This window comes from Tyto alba, unplaced genomic scaffold, assembly GCF_018691265.1.
Source record: "Tyto alba isolate M040663 unplaced genomic scaffold, T.alba_DEE_v4.0 Super-Scaffold_3, whole genome shotgun sequence".
Lineage (NCBI taxonomy): Eukaryota > Metazoa > Chordata > Aves > Strigiformes > Tytonidae > Tyto > Tyto alba.
In genome coordinates, this window is record NW_024881304.1 from 29,312 (window position 1) to 47,013 (window position 17,702).

A 17,702-nucleotide genomic window follows, 5' to 3' on the forward strand; every position below is an offset into this window, starting at 1 on the left:
TGAGCAAAAATAAATAAAGGAAGGCAGGCGGTACCGAACAAAATAACTCTTCGGCTACTGAGGACGCATAAGGATCTCGGTGAATCTCACTTGAAGTGGCTCCGTTATTTCGCGAGGGGGTGAACGAAGGCGCGGCCGGCGCCCCCTGCTCGGGCAGCGGCTGTGGTGGCGGCCGGGCCGGCTGCGGGCCGCTTAGGCGCGCGGTTTGAAGGCGCGGGGCGCGCGCGCGCGGCGGCTCTTTCCTCAGCGCCGTCTCGCGGCTGTAGGGGCCGTGAGGGTCCCCCGCGCTCCGGGCCGCTCGCTTTGGGCGCGCTTCGTTCTGCCGGGGGAGGCTTTGGCACCCGCAGGTACGTAGAAAAGTGAAATATATATCGTTAGCGCACAAATATACGCGTGTGTGTACGCTTAAAGTGAGGGCGACTGATTGTCGTTAAATTTATGTTTTATTTAATTAAAAGTACGTATGGGATGCTTTTTTTTTTTTTTTTTTTTTTTTTTTTTTTTTTCTTCCTGGAGGTAATGCTCTTTGAAGTTATAACTAGTCTTTCAGTCTTCGGCAGTCTAGTAAAATCAGTTGAGTTAAAATGGTTGTATATGTGTTTCGTTACTGTTTTCAAACCAGCCAGCTGTTAAAATAGGTATTAGCTAACAACTTGAGGTTCTGTCTATTGTAATGATTTTCTTTTTCCCAACGTGCTCTTTATGATGACCAAAACTTGCTTCAATGTATCCAATCAAAAAACCCCCTGATAAGGATGAATTCAAAATTGCAGAACTTTTGTTTCTTGCCCCCACTGATCTTGTTTGTTGTCATACGTTGTGTAAGATTGCATTAAAATTTCAGAGGAAGTCATACCTGGGCACAATCTCAGTAATTCTTTAATTGCATATGCTCTCTTTATTCACTAATTAAGTTTTTAATGTTAAAATATGTTTTGAATGTTGTCTTCTTATATGTGTTATTTAAATGCTGTTTCTTATGAAATAAAACAACAAAATCCTATTTTCCCCTCATCCCTTTTTATTGAACTGTGTTAGTGTTGATCATGCAAATACAGTAGGGGTTGTTTAGAAACACATATTAAAACTAGATTTTTTTTTTTGTTTGTTTGTTTTTCCTGGTTGAAAGTATTAATACATCAGTATTGAGCTGCATAATGTTCTCTACAGTGCTTTGAGTTGTGTCTAGGCTGAATGTCAGATTTTTTTTTTTTTTTCTTAAAATTGTTTATTTATTGTGAATTATTTGTGGAACATGGTTGTTTCTTTGTGTCCCTTTACTGTTGTTCACTTGAAAGGCAGGTTATGCTATGGTATTAGTAGGAACACCTGTGCTTCATTTAATAAGGTGGATCATTAGGTGAATTACTCAAAGCTGGGTTCAGTTTCTCTATCTGATTAGGATGTCTTTCTATCTGTAAAACAGCTTGTTGTGCTGTTGCAGCAAATGTAAAACAAGTGGATATGCTTCTTGGTGAAATCATGATTAGTTAAAAAGATTCTTAAAGCCTTTGACTACATTAGATTCCTGATTCACCTTCTGTATTTGGAGGCTATGCAGTGATCAGTGTCTTAAAATTAGTTTAATAATTACATTTTGACTTAACCAATAAAGTATTTGAGGAACTAATGCAGCAAATCTCATTTTTTTAAAAAAAATTTGTTCTTTGTTACATGCTTGCTGATATCCAGCAGCTTCCTGTATTCCCGTTTGTGATGCTTTTCTGCACTTGTAATGTGTAGTTGCAGACAGGTATCTTCCATAAGTGGACTTTCTAGGGTTTAAGTAGGAGTTACATTGATGAGAGTACTGTAATATTAAGAGCAGAGTTTTACTGCAAGCCTCATTCTGTTTTCAAGTTGATGACAGAATTCCTGTCAAATTTGGTTGCTGAGGATCAAGGTTTATATGTTTGTTTAATCTTCCACAGCAAACAGGAGTATTTGACACTATAGAATTCTTTACGGAGGTATAAGTTATTGTACTTGTCAAACAATATATCTGGCATATTTAAAAATTTTATGTATCAAATCTTCATAACTTATTTTGAAAACGGATTTCTTATTTCCTAAGAAATATATTTATTGTGTTTTATCTAGTAACATTGATTCAGAGAAATGGACAACAACATTTATCAAGTTTATGAAGACGAAATCCAGTCACTGGAAGAAGAAATTAAACAATTGACTGAAAAGTATGAAGATAGCCAACAAGAATCCACTGTTTTTTCTGATGAGGAGATATTAATGGCAAAGTATGCCTTTTTATACATGTTGGATTAATAGCGTTTCTTTGTTAAAGTTATTTAGGATAAGCTTTTGCCTCTATGCTAGGACTTTCCTTACATTATTTTTACAGTGCTGATCTTGTTTAGGACATGGGCTATATATGATAAAAGATTACAAATAATAGATGATTGACCTCTTTACTGCCTTCTTTTGGTAGTTTGTGGTCTTCTAGGATTTTGTTTGCCTTTTCAAAAAAAAAAAAAAAAGGCAGTTATAGTGATCAGAGCATGATACCAGGTACGTTACTGTGTGGGCCTTGCAAAGTTGTTGACTGCAAAGACCAAGTTTCCCATTATGTGCTGTGAAACAGCTCAGTGCATGTTTACTTAGGAAAAAAGAAAAAGATGGGGTTTGGGGACATGTATGGGTATGACTAATTATATGTTTAAAAAGTGCCATGTTAGGGGCTTTTTCTTTCCATTATTTAACTCGTATTCTATAGTAAATGAACGCTGTAGATTAAATAAGTCATTTAGATGAGTAAAGGTATTACAGCTCATTATTGTTGTACATCCCTTGAAATTTATACTTACATCTCAAGGCTTATAATAAAGGCTGTGTCTATCTGGTAATGAACATAAACGCTTTATGTAATTTAGAATAGTTTACTGTTCCTAGTAATATGATCCAACTGAAGTTTGACTTGTTGAAAACTGATCTTGATCTAAAAATCATCACATCACGTTACAGATGTCTTTTATTTAATGGTGTTGCTGTGACAAAACATGTTCTAGAGTCTGTGTCTTTTGCCCATTTGATTTGATTTGATTTTTTTCCCCCCCAATTCCAGAAAATTATTCCAGAGAGAATTTCAGAGACAATTGAAGGGATGTGATTCTCCATCAGACCTGAAAGCTCAACTTGAAAGTCTAGAAGCAGATCTCTCATTTTTAATGAAATTTACTGGTATTCATTTCACAAATCATTCCAAGAAAACAATGGAAAAGAGTAAGCATTTTTGTGCTCTTTTTTGCTGTTATACTGAGCATACTGTTTCAGTTCATTACATCTGCAAATGCACGTTATACTTCTACTTTCCATGTTAGCAGAAAGACAATTATTTTGAGATAGGATAGAATTTTCTTTATTGCCAAAACAGTTTCTATGGAAATACAGTATTTTGCATAGTGGGAAACTGGAAGACTACCCTGAAGTTAGTTGTGTGTGGATTTTTTTTTTTCCCCACGACACGTTTAATGTGACTTTGTTATTTATATGATGGATGGTATGAGTTGATACTTGAATTACGAATAATGGAAGAAATTCAATAATTGTTGAATAGACTTATAATCTAATATTTTGTTTATTTTATAACAGCTAAAACCAGAACAGTGCAGAAGCACAGATTATCAGGGAATTGCCACTCCCTGTCTTTTCAGTTGGAATTTCAGCTTCTTGAAATGCAGGTAAGGATCAATGTACGTTTAAAAAAAAACCCAACAAGCAAACAAAAAAAACTTCAGATGTACAGATGTTAATATTTCCATCTCCAGCTGAAACCTTCAACTGGTATTTTGTCATTTTGATTGCCTGAGTCGTCCTAATCTAAGCCTCAGTGGGTTGTTTTCACTCTGTAACAGCTGGACCCAGCTTTGGAATTCCATATGCATCCAAGCAAAATAGTTCTGATGGTCAGGTTCAATATTTGATTGCAAAATTCTTATCATGTTCTCCTACAGTCAGATATCTTGTTCTGGAGACTGGAAAATTCCAAACCTTACGTCGCTTGAGGCAACTGAGGAAAAGCTTAAAACACTACAAACATGAACATATATTTTTTTTTTTTTAACTTTGACTGTATTTCTATTTGCTTGACTAGAGTGACAAGCCATTACATCATGGAACTGCACAGAAGTTGCACTAATGATTACAGATTTTTTGCAGGAAAGCTCCTTCATAAGAATCGATTCTTAGCATAGAATTCAAAATAATAAGCAGTGAAAAACAGCTGCTACCTCAATTTGTAATTATGTCGCCCAATTTGTAATGATAGTTTTGACATCAGGAAATTTCCTTCTCAAGAAGACTTGTTTTTCAGCTCAGCTTTAAAAGATTTTTTTTTTAAATTGAATGTGATTGAACCTGATAGTATTAGAAACTGCCTTGCTATGTGAAGATGTCCCGCCTAACTTAAAGAAAAGTCATATTATGAGTTTAGGAAATGAGTATCAAGGTAGTCACATGTGAGTTGCATAATTTGAAACTGCAGGAGTACAGCTGAATGAGGTTATTCTGCAACCTCTTAAATCCATGCATGACATTAAACTTCTGGTCCTAGTGACATTTTACCACGTGCTTGTATAAGACTACATTTAGCTCTGAGCATGGAAATATCCTGAATCAGTTATGCTACTTGGTTAGATTAATGTTTATTTCTCAGCTGTATGCTCCTGCAGAAAGATGACATCTTTTAGTGTCAGTGGAGCTCAGGTGAGTAACTAGATGTCAAGTTTACTTACAGTTGCGTTGGTGGTGCTTAAATCTGTTACACCGCCAGATGTCAGCACGTGTCTGCGTAATGCCTGAAACTTCAGTGCTGCTCAGATATGCTAGTGATCGATACATGGAATGCCAAGTGTATATATTTAAAAAAAAAAACACTTCAGTTGAAAAGAAAAGATAATTTTTAGTTAATTTTTTGCATGAATTATTTTTTTATTTAAAGGTACATGGCACCTGTACCTTACAATATAATATCCAATGCAGATGATGTATCAATTTACCTTGAGTTAATAAACTTGGAATTGCCAGTATTTTATGCATTTGTATGGTGTGGGTTGTTGATGTATTGTGGAAAATGCAAAATTAGTTAAGAAGGCACCAGTGAAGAGTACAGTTTTTAATTGTGTTATAATATACAGGTTTTGTTTTTTATTTTTGGTGTTATATATGAGTCAAGAAGTACATTTACAGTTTCAAACACAGACTAATTTCTGTCCCTTCACTCAGTTTCTGTGATTGTATATGTACTTTAATGTTATTAAAGGTTTTGCATTTAGTTTAATGTGTTTTAGCTATTGTACAAATCACAATGTAATAGTTTCGTTAGGGTTGTAAAATACCCTTTAAAATACCATTGCATACAGTTCTGTATTTTCATTTTGTTACAGGTGTTTAAATAACATAGATCTTGAGAGAATTTAGCAGTTAAAAAATTCAGCTTAATGAGAGTGTTTTTAAAATACACAGTTTTGTAATTTATATGAATAAAAAATGACTCTTCCATTTAATTATAATGAAAAAGCATATCTCATGACTAGATTGCTTAACAATTCCATTCAGACATTTTGCCTAGTTCTACTTGGTTGTTTCTATGGGGAGTCTGCCTCCACAGCTTTCAGGGAAGTTGTGACTTCAGGCCAGACAAAGACCTGGAAATTTAGCTTTAACTTCTTTATACTTGCAACTTTTTGCATATAAGAATGGAGAAGCCTATTTTCTAATATACAGCATTAACAGTTATGTTTAAAATAACTCATTCTGACGCCAGCATGGGAAAGATCCTGTAAAGTTGCAACTAGTTTCACCCATCTAGAGAAATGAAAGATGCCAGCTGCTTTGGGGAAATGCATAGTTAAGTGACAAATGCATTGGTATGCAGCAGAATATAATAATTTTTTTCACACTGTTAACTCTAGCTATTTAATCAAGTAGTTAAGTTACAATACATTTAACTCTGCTCCACAGTAACTTAAATCAAACCTACTAATTCACCATAACAATTTTTTCTTGTGAATATCTCTAATTTGATCTTAAACAAATTGTTGAATGCCGTTCGTGATAAAAGCTGTATTCTAGGATATAGCTGTACAAGGCAGGGTAGGTGGATCTGAGTTCACTCTGACTAACTTTGAATGGTTGAGATTGTCTGTATTACTGTCATAGTGGTCACTCACTGCCTGACATATTCTACATCCTAGCTGTTTCTTTAGTTTTGGTACAGTGTCAGATGAGCGTAGGGTTTATATTCCCAAGCTGTCTAGTGTTTTGGGAGCTTCTTTGCTTGCACTCATTGTGCATAGGAGGATGCTTACAAAGGTTAAAATGTGGATGAAGAAAACAGGTTAATGCAAACGCATTGTTAGATTTATTTGTTGTCCCCTCTTACTATCCTTGGGTATTAGGAGAAGATGTGTACAATTAGGTTGAAAATCTGCCAAAACAAGTCTAAACCTCTTGAGAAAGCAGTCATTTAAATAAGAGCTGCTTTCTTCACAGGAGCTTTGATTTTAAATCTTTTTATTTGACCCCAAAGTGGCATCTTGGCATATGTTGGTAACCCACTTGTTGGAAAACCAGTTTCTTCAGAAGGTAGCATGTTAGCTTGTGACTACTAGCAGCTTCTCTCCATGCACATGTTGAACCTTTTGCTCTAAATTTGAAATAATTTTTCTTGATGTTACTTAATCAGTCCACTAAACTTTGTAGTGTCTTGACTTGCTTTTTCCATCTTTAGTGACGGCAGTGTTGGCAGTCGTCTGTCCAGCCAATACTAGGGTTGCTGTGTGCATTTGACTCTAGCTTATCTATTTAGTTTCTTCTGTGTTGCCATTCCCATTCACTTGTAGTGACTGGGTATAAGAAAAATCAAGTGCATAGTCTCCAGTATTAAGTGAAGCATTTGCTATGGTCTCCAAGCTGTGATTTTAGGCTTTTTCATTCACTATTATCTAACCTATTACTCTGGTGTGTTCAAGAATGCATAGAGAAAAGAAACGAGTTTTTTTGTGCCTTCATTTCTACTATATGAACTTCTTTTCTCATTTCTCTAGTAAGTTGTTAGGTATTTTAATTTGGAAACATTTTCTTTTCATTATCATGCACATATCCCTGAGTACTGTTGTAGAAAGGGACAAGGTTTTGAGGCAGAACTATTGGCTTTAAAATTAAAAAATAAAAGGCAAACTAACTGGAATTTTTTTTTTTTAATTTAATGTAGCATTATGCTTTTCAAATGAAACTTTATGTTTGAGTTTCCTTGTGTATGTGGCAGCTAGGGGTTGTGTTGGAAAATTAGAACCATCTTAAAGAAGTGGAAGTGACCTGAAAGAAAGTAGATGAACCTCTTATTCATAACTCTTCCTTTATACATATATATATTCTCTATGCTGACAAGTTCAGGTATTATTCCAAAAGCCTTGTTTTATGGATAGTACTGATACTGTCAAAATGAAAGGAAACGGCCACACTTATAAACTGTAGTTTAAAAAATATTATTTTAGGGATTATAGTACTTAACATCATTTGCATATTTTTTGTCAATTTTAATATACAGATAGTTACATTTTGTTCCTCCTCACTAGAGAAATTTCTAAAATATTGTGTTGTTACTTCTCCAATCTAGAACAAAGAGAATGTGTCTATTGTTGTTACTGATCTCAGTGTTATAATGGAATCTGGAGAAGATTCAGATGTGAGCAAGTTTGTGTCAAGGTAAGTTGGAGTTCTGTGTTTAAGGAAAGTTATTTTATGGGATATATGATACTAAATGCAATACTGAGTTTTCATATAAATTTTTGACAGTCAGTTTCTTTGTTTGGTAATGTACTGTTAGCCCAACCTAAACACTTCTGGCACCTTGTCTATATCCCTCTGAAGGGGAGGTGAAATGCATAGCTGTGGTTTGAACCTGGCTGGCAGCCCAACACCACGCAGCCGCTCGCTCCCCTTCCACCACCCCAGGGAACAAGGGAGAGAGTTGGAGGGATAATGGTAAGGAGACTTGTAGGTTGAGATAAAAGCAATTTAATAATTGAAATAAAATAAAATTAAAATAGTAATGATAACGATAATAGTAATAATAGAAGATACAAATGAGTGATGCACAATGTGATTGCTCACCACGCACCAACTGTTGCCCAGCCCATTACGGGCTAGCAAGCCCAGAGGAGCGAAAATCCCAAAACTGCCATCTGGGAGGCGAGATAGTGTCCCCATCAACCTTAATATATGGGCCGAGCATGACATTATATGATATGGAATATTCCATTGGCTGGTTTGGGTCTTTTGCTCTGGCTGGGAGGGATTCTCAGCATCTTGTGCACCTGAACACGGGCAGGACACGGGAAGCTGAAAAGTCCTAGATCTCTCAGCAACAACTGAAAACATCACTGTATTATCAACATTCTTCTCATACCAAATACCATACTGAATCCAAAACACAGCACTATTCTACGTACCAAGATGAAAAAATGAGATCTATACCAGCTGAAACCAGGACACACATAATTTTTAAGGCCTGAAAGGAACCATTATGAATTCATGCTAAAAAGAAACAGTTTTGGGATTGTGTGTTTTAGCTATTTCAAATTACCTTGTTATATTTTTTTTTTCTGAACCAAATAATCTCAGCTATTGTGTTTTAATTTATGTAATCAGCATGTTAACTGTTAGTCAGGTGTTTGAGTTGTAGATGTGTGCTGTTGGTGAGTAATGGCTAAAGTGTACATCCAGAACTTGTTTATTTCTAATTCTCTGCTCACTATTCCGTTTCTCTTCTTTGCATTAGAATTTCCTTTCACTGATATTTCAAAAACAACAGAATATAGCTTAAAAACCTAGAATAGTGTATTTGTGCAATGGTTTAAGAAAATGTACAGACTAAAACTTCAGCATATGACTGAGTGCTACTTTTTGGTTATTTACTGGAGGATGTCAATTTATTGTGGTACACAGAATGAATAATGATCGAATTATTTGTCTGTAGTATTCCACTGTGAAATCTGCTAGCAACCGAATCTGAGAACAAATCTATTAATTATTATTGGGTAGTTGACTTAATCCTGTTCTTTAAGAGAATTCTTCTGTTTTATATTACTTTTTTAGACTTGGGGAGGGAGAGGGAAGGCAAATGGACGGGTGAAAAGAAAGGTTTACTGAGTTACCTCAGGCTTCATTAGTCGTCTGTACTAAAAGCTGAAATTTTTGTTTATAGACTTTGGAATTTCCACATAAATCTACTAAAGCTAGTGGTATAACTGAGAATAGTAGTTGTCTGCTTTCAAGAAGCAGTATTTAGAAGAGGAAATTACCCTGCTTTTTTCATTACTATTTTCTGACAGTAGAAGTGTCTTGGAACTTAATAGTCATACTGGAAAGAAATGTGTTTAAGTAGTGGCAGACTTTATTTCATCCTGGCTTGAGCACTGTTGTCTTGTCCCCGTCTCTTCACTACTCTTGTCTTTTTCCACATTATACCAGTATTCATAAGTAAACATAAGTTTTCATGAATGGTATAAGAGGCATTAAGGCTTTGCTGCAATAAAGCAATAGTTCATTCTCTTTAGCTTCTATTGGCGTGTACCATCTGTTGGCCTAGCATCAGTGTATATACTCTTGAAGCCATGGGGCCGGTATGTTCAATGTAGTAATTTGGCTGAAAAAGTAATTTGCCCCCAAACCCTTTAAATTTCATTTTTTCTGTTTGACTTCTCCTGCAATGTCACACTGTTTGTTGCTGATCTAAGGCAGTAAATATATGACCAGAACAGGCCTGATGTTCACATCTGTATTGACAGCAACCCAATGTTAGATGGGCTTAATCTGATTGTGATCTCCCTTCATGGCTTGTTTTCTCAATCCCCTTGTTAAGCTACTTCTCATTTCTTACTCTAAGTCCTAATGCTCTCTTTTCATGTCCAGTTTCAGGCTTTTCCCAAGTAGCCCTGTATTCTTCAGTCTACCAGCTGCTCTTAGAATCTTGATTCCTACCCTCTTCTCTCTCTTTTCATCCATTCTTGACCAGCTAAATATGGTCTCCCTCTGTATTATTCATTCTTTTCAGTCTCCCTACTGGTTTCTGTTTGCTTGTTTTGCTTCCTTGGGCCCAGTCTTGCCGAATCCATTGTCTAGCCCTGTTCTGTTTTCCCTACTGGACTGGATTTTTTCCTATTCAGCTTTCTAATTTTCTTGGCTTCATTTTTCATCATGCATGACAGAAAAGGGTCTTTTAATAGCACCAGAGTTAAAAACCTGGCATTCAGATGTAATTCTCAAGCCCATCCTGCTTTGGAAGAAGAGGGAAGAATGCTAGAACACTTGAGCAACAAGTTTTTAAAAGAAGCAAAATTCAGCAGTTTATTTTCAACCAGGCACTATTGCAATATATAATACCTATTTTTTAAAAACATGTACCATTCCTTAAATACATTGTGACAATAAAATGTATATGCATATGGAATCACAAAATTTAGTCTTCTACTTTTGGATTTTACTTGAGTCCCCTTTGCACCAGTTATCAATTGTGCTGTGCTTCAGTAGTGTTGAGGACCAGAATATCTGTGAGAAATCTTGTTGCAAGTTTGTGAATGTTTTTGCTTGATATCCCGTTAAATGTTGGGTTAGTTAACTGTTGGATAGATTACTTAAATAGGAGGAGTTTTTAGACAGTTCAAAAACTGCTCTTACTTTTTTCTAACTAATTAGAATTTATAAGTCAGAGTGAAGGATTTATGAAATGTCTGCATTACATTAAGCACTGCATGGGCTAGGTATTTTGGAAGTGAGGGGAAGCATGAATTTTTCCCACAGCTGCAAGTGTAATTCTTTGGGTTTATATGCTAATGCAAGAAGTCTTGCATACTGCAGTGAGTTAAAATAGGTTTCCCCTCTTAAAATAATTAAAGGAGCGTATTCAAGGAGCCTCAAATACTTTTACAACAGTTGTTTCATATATACTTTTGTGTTTTCTTGATGTTAGTCTGTAAAAGTGAAATGGTGTTTGGATGAAGGGCATGTGATTTTAACGTGATGCATAGTTACTCTCTGCCTGAATATGCTTTTTGCTGGTTTTGGATGATTTCTCTATTACATGGATGTTGACTTTTGAGATGGGTGTTTTCTGTTCCTAGTGGGTTTTAAAAAGATCTGGTGACATTTTGTAATGCTAAATTCTTTCCAACCCCCCCCCCCCCCCAAAAAAAAAAAAAAGGCTCAAATTTTAACAGGTACTCTGTTAGTACCTTGTTATTTTATAACAAGTTTTCTTGGTATTTTAGTGTTTGTTGTAGTTGGCTTCAGCATGAGGAATTAGACTAATTTAAACTAATTAGGAATTATTGTTTATGGGTAGTTTAAGTGCTGTGAGACAGCTAACTGAAATGGTGCTCATATGCAGTCTCTTTGTCCCTTGCCAATACAAAAAAGCACGTATATTACATATGTCTGTTCATGCCAACACAGGTTTTCCCCCTTTCTGAACATTAAATTTAGTTTTCTATCTTAAATTTAGCCAGTGCTATATCTGTACATGAAAGAAGTATGTACTCAAGTATAATTCGTAGACTAACTTTTACATTTGAAACCGTTTTTTTGAACTTGTTAGCCAAAACTATCTCTGCGTGGTGATCTAGCTGAGAAAATTTTCATTTGTTTTATTGCTTAAAGATGAATCTGAGAGGAACTAGAGACAGAATACTAAAACAAGGTCACAAGGTTTTTGATAGTCTTTTAAATTTCATAGAAGTGGATACTTGTCAAAATTGCCAAGTTATTTTGAAAAGAATTTTAAGTGGGTTGTTTTGTAACCAGGTTTTGTGTTGCTATCTTCTATGTATGCAGATTTACAAAGCATATTATAGTATGTGTAGAAGCATGTTCACTAGACAGGTGTGGGCAGTCTTTACTAAGTCTTGATTTTTACTATAGTATGTGCAGATTTTTATATGTACAATTACGAGTTGTGGTTAAAAAAAACTGTCCAGAACATACAGCTAGTCAGCTTTTAAATTGGTATGTGTCCATGTCCTTCCAGGGGCTCAGTTTTGTGTGTGCTGCCAGCATTTTTTTCATCTTGGCCTGATTTTGTTGGCAGCTGTGACTACTGTGACAACTTCCTTTAGTGATGTTGTTCTTTCCAGACTAGGATAGAACTTGTTTGGCTTTTCATTTAATTTTTCAATATCTGAATGAACTTCATGTATTTTTTCCAGTTTGTTTGTGTAACATGTTAAGGGTTGCTATTCCTGTGTATTAAATAGAGCTGGATATGAGGCACAGTTCTCCCTTGAATGGCTGAAGTGACTTGGTAAATATACTGTTGCATCCGTTCTGTTAATGGTCTCAAGTTTCTGATCTCACCTGTTCTAAAAATCCAAAAAGAGTAGCTAATCTCAAATGGAAAGGATGTTAAAAGTAAAATTTACAGGTAGAAGTTACATCCTCTGTAACTTTTTGAAATATTCCTAAATTTAAGTCAAGCATCTTAGTCAGGTTTTGTAAGCTTGTAAAATCCTGTATTAGCAAATAAATATTTGTATTTTTGAAGCAGTGTTTGCCTCGTATGTTTTGACAATGGCTAATAGTCTGTTTCATTTGACTGTGGCTTCGTACCAACAACAACATGAAGCCATTCACCCTTATGATTAAAGAATCATGTTGCTTCAGGTATTTTGACACTCAGCTTTTGTGGAATTTTGCATTCTTTGCATTCTTGCTACATTTCCTTACTAAAAACTGGACACCTTTTATGAACATTTTTCTTCCCTCCCCCGACAGCACTGTCTGATGGTTGGCTACTTGGCTGTTTCCATCATCTTGTATTGTCTCCTTTCCTTTCTCTATCCTGATGCTTATACTATTACGAATTAGAAAAACAATGATTTTTGTTTTTCCTTAAAAAGAAACCCCTCCAAGACAAACTTTTCTTCCCCTGCCCCAAACCAGCTCTCCAATTTTCTCTGATTTGTCTTTAATATATTTATCCCTTGTAACAGTGGATGGACTGTCTATTTCCTCTTTTGATTAGAGCTGAGAACCTGTATATATGCTTTAATGGTTGTGGTCACTGTGGTGCTAACAATAAGTCTGTTCAGTTCCTGATGTCTACAAACTCTTTACTGTGATGGCATTTATTTTAAGTGGCTAGATTTCTTCATTCAAATGGTTCTAATCCTAATTGTTCTAAGGCAGATTTTTGCATATAACTGATTTCCAGTGCCTTGGTTTCCTTTCTTCTGTTGTTGCCAGCCTTCTCAGGCTGTCTCAGAGTGAATGTAATGGTGTACTTCTACTAAAAATGTTTTGATTGTATACATCGTAGTTGACATACAAGCTAACACAGTATTTCTAGGAGGACAAAATAGTAAATGTATTATGAAATAAAGTAACTTTAGTGCCAGTTACTGAAGTAGAAAAGTGTATCACTTCTAGCAAATTTCTTTGTAAATCAAATTTCATGACATAAAGGAACATACCAGCCCCAGTGTTTGATGCATTGCAACTTCTCTTACATGCAAAATCACTACAGCCTTGTAGGCTGATGAAAAATAAATGATACCTCTCAGTCCACGTTAGTGCGGTATGTTATTCATTGGTATCAGTTTGATGTTTTGCTACACTATTCAGTAGGAGTAATCATCTCAGCATATCAAGAGCAGCTTTCATTTTCAAAACTGTGTGTATTTTTCCCCATCTGCAAGAATCAATAATGAGTCAGCCATGTAGCTTTCCTCGATTCTGTACTTTGTGCAGTGTTTGGAACTTCTTTGGAAATTACTTCAGCAGTAATTTCCATTACATTTTTCAAAATATTTGCTGTTCTTTTGGGAGCGGAAGCTTCTGTTTGATTCTTTAGATAATGTGAATATTTAATTTTTAAACTACATTGAAACTTAAATGATTTTACTTTTTTGTGTGTGAAACAAGTACATGAAGGAAATAAACTTCCTTATGTTCTAAGTGCAAAATCTGTTTATATTTCTTCTAAGTGTTGCTTGCATTGACTTTAGCACCAAAGTCCTGGAATTGTCATCTCTTAGGTTTAGCTGTCACTGTGTATTGTTGCCTCTGTTAACTATTTTCATTGGAAATGGAGAAATCTTATAATAATCATGGAATCATTGTACATAAACATTTTCACTTGATGCTGTGCAATTACCCTGAAACTAACAAAACCAAAACTATAGGAACTTTTCAGTACAAGAGACAAAGCATAAGAGAAATAAAGAGAATTCATCAGAAATGCCAGAAAGTAAAATGACTCCTGATGACCTTTCTGTCTTTAGAGGCACCATGGATGGAAAACTGGTATTTGCAATAATGTTGCAATTGAATTATTTCTTTCCCAAAGTAGCACCGATATGTTTGTCTCATGATATAGGCTGCGAGCTCTACCAGATCCATCCTGGCTAAGTGCAAGTCCAGCAAAGGTGTGTCTGCACTTCTTGTTGCAGGACATCAGGTTCCAAGACAATTTATTAGTGCAAGTGTAGGATCATTGATATCAATGAAGCCATAATGTTCCAATGTGTAGCTGAATTGCTAAATCATGACAAGCCCAAATCTGCAGAAATACTGAGACATGTTCTACAAGAATCAGCTCAGCTCCATGCAGGCTTCTTAATTCTGCTTACAATGGGCTTGGCACCAAGATATTTGTGCTTCGCTTCTCAGTCACAGATTTATTGTCATCTCTCTCCCCTGTCCTGCCCCACTCCCTAATTATTGAGAATATCACTATCTTCCTTAATAGCAGATAAATAAAATTTAACTGTATATCAAAAGTTTTGTTTTAGGTGACATGTATGATCTAATACACAGGCCTTCTTGCTTACTGAAGCTTCAAGGTTAATCTTGAAAAACTGGATGTTGTGGGCAGAGGCAGATGACATGTCATGCAAAGATTTAGTTGACTAGGACAGAGATCTCGGGGATATTTGAAGCTTAGAGATGCAATTTGATATATCTTACCAATTTATTTAGGAAACAAGAGTATTAGATGAGCAAGCTAAAATCAGACTAAGATTTTACTGGTGACTACTTTGTCAAGTTATCACATTTTACACACAAGACTAACTTTTTTGCTGTTTACCTTCCTGAGGAGTTGAAAACACTGGTTTATAAATGAATTCTTCATTTTTTTTTTTCAATACCTACACTAGCTTTTTGTTCCTGTCAGAATATTTTTTTTTTGTGAATTCTGGCTTAAAATTTGAACAATACTAATCACAAATTCTTTAAGGAGAAAGTGCAAATTTTAGTCTATAGAATTGGGTGGCTGAGTGGGACTGTTTGCGTTAAACAATATATTTTCCTTTTGTAGCACTGAAGAACGTGGAGATCTTTTAGCATTTTTCAGAAGCCTTTTGTCTTATGCCGAGTGGTATAAACATCGTAGATGCACCTTCCAACATTTCAAGGTAATGTCTGTCAAGCCTTTATATATCAGTACTATATTTAGTTCTTTAAGTAGTTCACTAAGACAAAGCAATGGAGGTGAAATTAGTGGAGTTCTTTTATGGCAATCTTAATTCTGTATGTTGTGGAGAAGAGAGTATTAGGTAAAGATTTTTGTGTTGTGTTCAAGGGGCAATGCATTTGCTTGGTATTTGTCGTGATTTTTACCATGTTCGTGCTGTGTTCCTCATACATGGGGGAAAACAAGAATATTTATGTCTTGGGGGAGTAGGACAGTTTTCACTGGTACTACATTTCATTTTGAACAAAAAAAAAAAGGCACGAGAAGAAATTAAAATAACATTTGTAGACTGGCATTTAAATATTAGTTCTGAAGGACTGGATCTGTCTCTCTTGACAATGTGGCAGCATGTGTTTGGGCGACAGCACTTTCAGTTCTGAAATATTTTACTTGAATGGGAAATACTATGTTCCAGCTAAGAGTGAGGAACAGTTTATTTGACTTTAGTTTTAAATTACCAATATTTGGCTTGTTCACTTTGTACTGGTTTTGAGATAAACAACTATTCCTTGGAGTAAAAATACTGCAGTCTTACACACACTGAACATCTTATATGATGATTAATGTCAGAGGAGGATGTTTAGCTGCTTAAGTTGTGTGGCTTTTTTAGTTCAGTTTTATTTAGCCCAAGCATTTACGGTCATTAAATTCAGCACCATCTTTGCTTTTTTGCTGTACTAGGAAGTGCGAACTGCTTTGTTTCCTATTTTTTGAATCTTTTAGACCTGAGTTCTGTGCTAGATTAATCAATTTATATTATCAGTTAATCATATTAAAGAAAACAAAGTACTAATTTCTGATAATGCTAAGAAAATTATCCTGTCCTCAAATGAGTAATAAACTGATGTTGTCTAATCCTGCTTGTTGTATAAGTACTTTTCTGTAATCCCTCCATAGAGGGCTTTGTGGTGTGGGGGTTTTTGATTGTTTTTTCCAATTTCACTTGATGCTTTCTGATCTTTAGATTAGCCTCATGACAGCAGTCACTGTGGTTTTTGGGACAGTGATTCAGTGAACTGCTGTAAATATTTCTCATGTTAAAATTCATTACAGAAATGGAAAAATAAAAAGGAAACAGGTCTGGAGATTATTTTTAAATTGTGTGTATCTTAAGCAGTTTTAAAAAGTATTTGTTCAGACGTTGGGTGTAAACAATGAAGGGATATATTCATTGCTAAAAGATGTGTGAAGATGAAGTCTCTGAAGACATATATTACAAATATTCTTTCTAAAGGTATTTTTCTTTCCATGAACAAAAACACTGTTGAGAAAGGCAAACCAATCTGGGATAATATTTATCAAATATAATTGACTATGGATTTATGAAGAGTTTTTAGACCTTCTTATTTCTGCTAGCATTACTAATAATTTAATTTAGAAAGAAAAGACTTTCTGAGGTGAGAGAATTAATAAAGGGTTCAAAGAATCTGACAACTCAAATAACCAGGTTTCTAAGGAGAATGTGTATTTGTAACTTAATATTCTGTAGTAATTTGTGTGAAAGCAACTAGAAGTATGCTTTTAACATTTGCATAAAGACAAGTGAAGAATGTTATCCTGTTAATATTCACATGTGGATAACATTAAAAAAATGAGTCTGTAATCTTTGTTGTGTGTGTTTTTGTTTTTTTTTTTTTTTTCTACCTGCTTGCTAGACCCCAAATATATAGGCAGATAACTGCACAGTATTGGAGAGAAGACTATTTGGTTTGGGGTTCTGGGTTTATACCTTTTATTTTGTTATTTAAAAGAAAATTACTCAGGCTGTTAAGTAGAAATAGTGCTTCTAATAGTTTTCTCACAGTGTAGTGTAGAACAGGAAAGGTACATTATTTTTTCTTTTCTGTTAGTTCTGATACTTGAGAAGAAAGGAATAATGTAGAAGTGATTGAGTACTTCAAATAATAATGAATGTTTGAAATGAATGGCGACTGCAAGGTTCAAGCAAAGCTGGACAGCCCTGTATTTCTAAAAAGTTGACTGTCACAAATGGCAGTTTTGTAGTGAGAGTTTTCCCAGTTAACAAGAGTAATGGTGGGATGGGCAACTTGGATTAAGTAAAAAAAGCAATTTAACATACCCATTGACTGAAGCAGGCTTTCCTTGAAGGCAGGGACAGGTTTAGGTTGGTGTGAGTAGAGCAATGTTCAGTTGTAAGCATTCTGTGCTTTGCATGTTATACTCCCTGACATTGTGCTTTAGTAGTTGTGGTTAGTGT

At 35.3% G+C, this 17,702-nt stretch overlaps 1 protein-coding gene across 2 annotated transcripts in view; it reads left to right on the plus strand.

Annotated features, from left to right (window-relative positions):
- Positions 1 to 182: 182 nt before the first annotated feature.
- LOC104369327 (centromere protein P) overlaps positions 183 to 17,702 on the plus strand; it is a 149,635-nt gene continuing 132,115 nt past the window's right edge. For both annotated transcript variants that reach the window (XM_042799752.1, XM_042799751.1), the window contains exons 1-6: positions 183 to 347; positions 2,101 to 2,255; positions 3,080 to 3,237; positions 3,607 to 3,695; positions 7,634 to 7,722; positions 15,329 to 15,425. In XM_042799752.1, coding sequence (XP_042655686.1) covers positions 2,119 to 2,255; positions 3,080 to 3,237; positions 3,607 to 3,695; positions 7,634 to 7,722; positions 15,329 to 15,425 — 570 coding nt within the window. In that variant the 5' untranslated portion in view covers positions 183 to 347; positions 2,101 to 2,118. The remainder of the gene's footprint in view (positions 348 to 2,100; positions 2,256 to 3,079; positions 3,238 to 3,606; positions 3,696 to 7,633; positions 7,723 to 15,328; positions 15,426 to 17,702) is intronic.